The following is a 7,923-nucleotide window of genomic DNA, read 5'->3' as shown; positions in this document are numbered from 1 at the left end:
CCCTCACAGGGGACAGCAGACCAGACAGAACTAAGACGAGAGGAAACCTTCCCAGCTCAAGCAGAACCCCAGACATCACGATGCACGGCAAGAGCGTGGTCCTCCGCAGTTCCGGAAACCTGACAGCAGCCGAACTGGGTTGCCAAGTATCCGAGAAGGATACGGCACGGAAAGAATCCTTCTCCGCCATATGGAAAGACCTGTCACTTAGCACCAGGCCAGAAGAAGGGTGAGTTTGAAGCTACGGTAAAGCTAAGATTGTCACAGGCTTGATCAAAGATATAGTGCGTTGATCCAGGGAGGGAGAGGGGGCAGGCTGCTGCGGTGATGGAAGGCAACGGGCCAAATGCTACAGCTGGGAGCCTCCTGGTCAGTGGAGAGAAATCAAGTCACGGTAGACCCAACTGACCCAGTCCAACCTAGTCAAGCCACAGCAGAGAAGATATGTGATGGATCAGCTTTATCACAGCTGTGAGAAAGGGGTTTGCGCTCAAGAAAATTGAGAGGTGGGCAATTCTCTCTTCATGAGAACCTTTTCACTTCCACTTTTGTGCGTGGAATTGACGTCAGGTTGGCTGGAGTGCTGGGAATGCCACAGTTAGATGGTGATTAACACAACACCCTCCGTGCGTAGGGCATTCTACAGTGCAATTTGCCTGGCTTATCGTGTACATAAGTGTCAAAAGGAGACCAGGGAGAAGCACATGAAACAAGAATCTGAGGAAATGCAGTTATGCGTGGACAGGCTTTGTTTTAGAGACAGGTTAAAGGTGAAGAGGCAAAAACCAGAGGAGAAAGTCAAACAGGGCCTGTACTTTCCAGCCAGGTAGGGTTATCTGGCCAATTGGCCATGCTGGCAGGGGCTGATGGGATTTGTAGTCCATGAACATCTGGAGAGCCGCAGGCTGCAGACCCCTGTAGAGGGTGGGGGCCCAGGAGGGAATGGGTGGACCTTGCTTGGGGCGTCAGGGGTCCTTGATTCAGCCGTGGTGGGGGGAGTTCATGGGGCGAGAAAGGCAGAGGAAAGGATTTGTGTCGTTTTCTGGATTCTTCCAGTTACCAGGGGTGATTAACACAATTGCCATTTAACAGATCACATGATCTTTTCAACCAAGGTGGGTTCAAATTGTGATTCAGAATTAGATTTTAATATAAGCAAGGTGGTTAATTTCTCCATTTCAGATGTGTACATACAGTTGAGATCAAACCGATTGCTTTGCTGGGCGTCTTGTTCAGCTTTCCATCTCCATGAGTGGCCAGAAAGATGGAAGGTGTGGTGGAAGGAGCTGTCCCTTGTTTGTCTGCAGCATCTAATGTATACTGCCACTGCACATGGAAGCCCAATTGTTAGCTACCATGACGAGTTGTCACTGGCAGGCTAAGCCTCCCACAAGTTAGCTAATTCTACAGAGACATACCATAGTGTCAGAGGAATAATGAGTTTTGCTTCATCAATCCAGTATTCATTTGTTAATTACCGTGTTTATACATTACTTCCCCCCAGTCCAAGGTAGGGATGCCAGCCTCCAGGTGGGACCTGGGAATCCCTCTGGAATTATACCCCTGGAGAAAATGGAGGACTCTGTGGCATTGTGCCCCAGTGAGATCTCTGTCCTCAAGTCTCCAAGAGTTTCCCAAACTGGTTCTGGCAACCCAACTCTCCCATTGGCTGCTGGTGGCCGGGGGTAGGGGGGGGTGGGACTCAAGACAGCTTACAAAACAATGCTAAATATAGAAAATGATGTCTTAAAAATGCAAACACAGACAATGCACCCAGTATTCAATTCGCTGCCATCCTCAGGTTGGGGAGGGGAGGGCAGGGCAGGGAAAGATCAGCAGCATCAACAAATTACCATGATGAATAGAAAGGCCTTCCAAATGCCTTTGAAACCTTTCCCCCCTTGCTGAGGGAAACTATTCCAGCAGGCCGGCTGTACAGCAGCAAATGACCCAGTTTGATCACAAATAGTCAACATAAGAGAGAGCAAATTAACATGGCGCAGGGGTTCCTTCGATGGAGCTATTGAATCGCATCGGCCACGATGGCGGCGGGCTTATGGGGCATGTGGGGTGAATCTATTCTGAATCCAGTCTTTGCTTCCCTCTCTGCAGCTGGTCTTGGTCTGAGGTAGACAGAAGGCGGAAGGAGACCTATCACCAGCAACAGGAGGCTCGGGTCGTGGTGCAGCGGTCTCCGTGGGGCATCCTCCGTCTAGGGCTGCTGGGGGAACCCTTGACCTCCTACCACCTGCCGTATCAGCGGGCCTTGCCTTTGCCCATCTTCACTCCTGCCAGGCTAAGTGGCAAGGCCGAGCGGGAGCTGACGCCGACTCCTTCCGAGTCAGTGGAGTCCTTGCCAGCTGCAGGCGTGTGTCTCGACAAAACGCCCCTGGTCGAGATCACCAAGGAATTGCCGCCTGTCGTTCAGCCCAGCCGCCCCGACTTCAGAAAAGCCGGCCTGCCCCGCTCCTTGTCCCGCTCCATGTCTCAAGAGGCCCAAAGGGGGTGAAGCGGAGAGCCCCCCCCCCCAATGCACTGCTTTTTCTTTTGGGACTGGCTTGGATGCCGTGGCCCCCCCACCTGCTGCTGCATGAGGCCTATAGGAAAGGGGTCAAACACGTAGAACAGTCTTTGTAGGATCAAACCCACACCGGCCATTCAGACTGAGAACACTGGGTGGGGTTGCCAGTTCTGGGTTGGGAAACACCTGGAGATTTGGGGGTGGAGTCTGAGGTGGGCGGGGTTTGTGGAAGGGAGGGAGTCCAAATCGGCCAGGTTCTCCAGGTGAACTGATCTCTGTGACCTGGAGATCAGTTGTAATCCCAGAAGATCTCCAGGCACCACCTGGAGGTTGGCAACCCTAACTCTGGTGGGGGCACCAACTGTGATTCTGTCTCTCTGTGTATATCCAATTAGATGTACAGTGCCATGCACTTCTATCACCTGTGCTTATATTGCTACACCTAGGTGTGTATTTTGAAAAAAACAACAACTATTCCCCTGGGATACAGGGGAGCCCATTGCTGTAAAAGGTGAGCAAAAGGGAGTCGCGGTCCTAGGTGGTTCAGAGGACTCCCTAAAACTTGATAGTGCGCAACTTATTTCAGTCCAGTGGTTTTAAAGAAGGAGATGGGGGCTGTTAGCACGAGAGAGCTGAGACTCCTGGTCCCAGTTCTGGAAGGAGGAGTGTGACTTGGTGGTTAGTGGTAAGTGGATGAGATGGAAGAATTCTGGTGATGTTCCTGGGTAAGAAACAGAAAGGAATTATGGCGGTCCAGGGGATATGCTTGAAGCACTTAAATGTGACACTTGAGGAGTAGAAGGAGGACCGTAGGACGAAGCCTGGCAAGTTGAGTTCCTGAGTCTTTTCCCTCGGTCCCCTGGCAAACTTTGTGGCAGATTCAAGCGGTATCAGAATGCCCCAATGCACAAATGCTTGCCATGCAATGAAGAACAAGGGCATTCGCCTTGGGGAGGTGGAAATCCCAGGTTGCATGAAAAGGCTTTGGTCTGGCTACAGTAAGGAAGACAAGAGAAGGAAAGGGCTTTGGTCTGGCTATGGCAGGTTGAAGCAGCAGTAGAGGTTTGGATGCAATCCCATCTCCCTTGAGATGAAATGACAATTGCCCTTAGAAAGGCAATTCACCAACAAAGGTGGAGAATAGCATTGTGAATAACAAGCCGCACAGTTTTTGTCCTTTATTTTCTTTAAAGGTGTGTGATTGAATGACTGTATTTTCCTGTATAGCATTCTTACAGAGTAATAAAATCTGGAAAACCTCAATGCACTTGTCTTCATTTCAAGAAACTTGTGCGTATTCCACACAAGCAAAGTGACCAATTTCTTGATTGTTAACCTCACGTTTAAATTCAACCAGCGAACATGTTTATGAGCAGCACGGATTTCTTCATCAGATATTATTATCGTCGTTGTCATCGTCGTCGTCGTCGTATTTATTTATTTATTTACTTACTTACTTACTTACTTACTTACTTACTTACTTACTTACTTACTTACTTACTTACTTACTTACCAAATTTATATACTGCCCTCCCCCGGAGGGCTCAGGGCGGTGTACAACATAGAAACATAGGAGAGGGCCGTTTCATAGTAAGCGAAGGTGACAGCTAACTAACTTTATGCCTCTTTGGGCTCTAGATGTTTAATATTTCTCTTTGGAGATACAACCCACCCACCCACCCCGCCCCATTCATTCAACTTCTGTCACTAAAGGAACAAAGATCCAAATCACACCATATTCTATCTCAGTAAAAGGAGAACTTCTAATTTTTTCCCCTTGTAAATATGTGACTGGAGCCTCAGTATTTAGGTTAAATTGCCGTGTTGGCACTTTGCAATAAATAAGTGGGTTTTGGGTTGCAATTTGGGCACTCGGTCTCAAAAAGGTTCACCATCGCTGCCCTATCCTCTCCACAGGCAAAATGGCCATCAAAAATCCAAGCCAAAAAACCTTCCATTATAGTCACAGCAGGTCAGTCTTGTAAAGGGGTGAGGGTAATGGCAGCCCCTTCTTCCCTTGTTTTAGGCTACACAGGATTACGAAGGAGACAGGAACACATGCAGCTGCCTTACTGAATCGATATTGTCTGATCTGACTGGCAGCAGTTTTCTAGAGCCTCAAGTGAAGGTCTTTCACACCATCACCATCTTTTCACCAGGAGATGCCCAGAGCCTGGGACCTTCTGCATGCCAATAGGTCCTCTACCGCAGAGCTAGGAGTACTTCCATAATAATAAAAATGATTTTAAAAATCATTTGAAGCACATGACTCTTGTGTAAGCCCATTTTTATACAGGGGTTATCCAAGTCCAAATGGGATCTAGGATGATTCACCTCAGCCGACCTTCTAGAATGTTCTGCCTCATCTTCCCCCTAAAAGAGCAGCATCAGGTACTACAGAATGTCTGCACACTAAGAACACAGAGCTGGTTTCTCTCCTCAGGAAGAGTGAGTCCTCTCCAAGAAGGCTGCATGTGGACTTACCCCACCCATCCCTTGTGGCAGGTCATGCTGCTGGAGCATTCTCATGAGTGAACCATTTAGCTCTTAATCCAGACAACAACAACGACTTGAGGAACTCATCTTTCCTCACTTTAACTCTTCTCTCCAAGCCAAGCAAGCAAGCGAATTGTGTGATGCGGGGGTGTATCATGGGAAAGAAGCTACAAGCCGCAAATTCTGGGGCATGAAGGATCTGAGAGACTCCAGGTTTGAATCTCCCACTCTGCCATGGAAGCTTGCTGGGTGATATTGGGCCAGTCACATGCCCTCAGTCCAACATTCCTCGAAGGGTTGGTGTGAAGATGAAATGAAAGAGAGGAGAATGAGCTAAGCAGTCTTGAGTCTCCTGGAGAGAATGGCAGGGTGGCGATGGGGTAAAAATGAAGTAAATAAAATAAATGAATCAAACTGATACAAGCAACAAAGGCTGTGTGGACGCAGGTTGGAAGGACTGGAGCAGTTGTTTCCAAATGGAGCTATGAAAAATCAACATCACAGCTAGACAAGAGTGATTGAGATATCGGTAACTGTTTTTATTAGAAAACTGAACTGTTTTGAACAATGGGCTTTCCTTTGCATTGAGCGAGCAGTCGCTTTGGGTTTGATTCTTGGTTAAGTACACTCCGTTACCCCCTTCTGCAGTCACTCCGTCCTCAGATCAGAGAATCCCTCCAGTTTCTGAAGCCCATTTAAATGCAATTTTTTCTCCCTTCACAGGGAAAATGAAGGAAATCCATGTGTGCTAGGCTTTCTTGCTCCTCCCCACCTTCCCCCATCCACATCACAGGGGTTCTTCCCACCCTTTGGGCAACCATTTCAAAATAATAATAAGGGCTTTTAAAAATGCTGAAGTTGACATGAAATTGACATGGTCTAGTGAAGTAATGCTAGACCAAAGATGCCCCTCCACCAAAAAAAGGTGGAAGGCAATTGCTACCCAAACATAGGTTGCACTCAGTGGCGTAGCACTCACGGGAAAGGGGGTATGATGCCCTGGGTGTAGCCATGACAAAGGCATGGGGGGGCATGGGGGGAGCATTCCAGGGCATGGCGTGGTGGGCAGTGCTGTTGCAGGGGCGCAGTTTCCCCTTGCTCCACCTCTGGTTGTACTTAAAGAACAAGAAAGTGGTTGGGGGACAACCACTGTGTAAGCAAAAAACTGGGCAACCAGCTGGGGGCCAATGATTAGAATTCTCCTTCCACAGCAGCCATTTTCTCCAGGTGAGCTGATCCCTGTCTCTGGGAGGTCAGCTGCAATCATGGGACACCTCCAGCCACCACCTGGAAATTGGCAACCCAATTTTTGGCTCCTCTTTTCTCAACATACCCAGGTCCTGGAACACTCTGTTGCCAAAAGCCATCTCAGGACAAACGTCAGCTGTGGCCCCAAAGCTGGCCAGAGACACTGGCTGCAGCCCACCCCTGGCCTTTGCAGTTTGGCCGCATGTGTCTGTGTCCACATGTAGTCCAAGGTCACCAGGGATATCGACGGAGGAGGGCCAGCCAACAAGCTGGCAGTGTCAGGGAGGTGGGATGAGGTGGGGGTGGGGCAGGGTGGGGCAGGCCCTATGGAGAGGGCAGGGAGGGAGGGAACAGTTAATCCAAGCTTTGGAGCCAGCTTCCTGATGCCAAGACAGGAGCCAGGACTCCAGTTCTGGGATAAGGCTCTGAATGGCCAGGAGGGAGTTATGTCATACAAAACAGCACAGCTGCCAGATAATTCCCCTTCAACTTTGCCTGGGAACAGGCAGCGTGACCTGGGAGGCTCAAAGGAGGGCTAAGAATAAGGTTGGGACTGCTGAGCAAGAGCCAGAGCGACCTCTCCGCTAGGGCCCTTGTGGGTCCTGCAACCCGGCTTTGAACAGAAGAAATGCCAGCAGCGGCCCTATCCTCTTTTTTGGGGTGGGGGGGGGTGGGGTGTGTGTGTGTCAATTTTTAAAATTTGTGCTTCAGAATCGAAGTCCAAAACACGCACAAATTCATGAAATTTCAAAGGATTTATTTCAGAAAGACTTCCAGTTTCTCCTGCACCAAATGTTAAGCCTTAAACGCCCTCCACGTTCAGCACTTGGTCATTAAGCATCAAAATGAAATTAAATCTTTAGCATCGTTATTAATAAAAGGTCTCACTTTTCTCTACTGGATCTTAATTTAACAAGCCTTTACCTTCAAAACCACTAGGCATCAATTTGATCGTTTTCTGTTCCCCCAAGAGTTTGGGAGAAGGGGCACAGTTGAATGCTGAGCCAGAAAATACGTGTCCACCCCAAACTCCACGTGGACCCAAACACTGATCAGGTGGCGCTTGGAGCGGCGGGGGTGGGGGTGGGGTGTGTGTTGCAGTGGTGGCAACAGTATGAAGTTGGAGTTGGACACCCCGGCTTCTCATGTTGATCCTGGGCTCAGCGTGGCTTGGGTCAAGCTTTAAACTGTGGACTCAACGCCTGCAGTTTAAAGCTGGACCTGGCCAGGCCAAGCCTGCTCTGCTCCAAACTCCACACGGACCAGCTCAGAATTCAACTCCACCCCTGCTCCAAAACTCCATGTGGAGTTCGGGCGGGGGCACAGTTGGGTAGGGGGCTCACCATCATGCCCCCCTCCCCCATGTCACCTAACCAAATGGTGGGTGCGGAAAGTTATTGTGGCTGCCCTGGGTGCCATTTTATTATGTTGATCTTTATATTTCTACCCCTCCCATCCCTGAAGGGCTCAGGGTGGCATACGACACACGTTAGTTAGTTACGCCCCTGCCAGTGGCGAGGAATAGGGGGGCAGGATTGCCTGATCCAGGCTGGGAAACTCCTGGAGATCTGGAAATGGAGCCTGGGGAGGACAGGGACCTCATTGGGGTACTCTGCCATGCAGTCCACCCTCCAAAGGATCCATTTTCTCCAGGAGCA

General features: G+C 49.5%; 1 protein-coding gene across 1 annotated transcript; it reads left to right on the top strand.

Moving 5' to 3' along the window:
- Window positions 1–3,784, top strand: LOC125445119 (titin-cap). The gene is made up of 2 exons (XM_048517978.1): window positions 1–229; window positions 2,113–3,784. The coding sequence occupies exons 1-2, from the start codon at window positions 81–83 to the stop codon at window positions 2,507–2,509; spliced, it is 546 nt and encodes a 181-aa protein (XP_048373935.1). The 5' UTR covers window positions 1–80; the 3' UTR covers window positions 2,510–3,784.
- Window positions 3,785–7,923: the final 4,139 nt, after the last annotated feature.

This window comes from Sphaerodactylus townsendi, linkage group LG15, assembly GCF_021028975.2.
Source record: "Sphaerodactylus townsendi isolate TG3544 linkage group LG15, MPM_Stown_v2.3, whole genome shotgun sequence".
Classification (NCBI taxonomy): Eukaryota; Metazoa; Chordata; class Lepidosauria; order Squamata; family Sphaerodactylidae; genus Sphaerodactylus; species Sphaerodactylus townsendi.
This window is presented reverse-complemented; position numbering and strand designations above follow the sequence as displayed.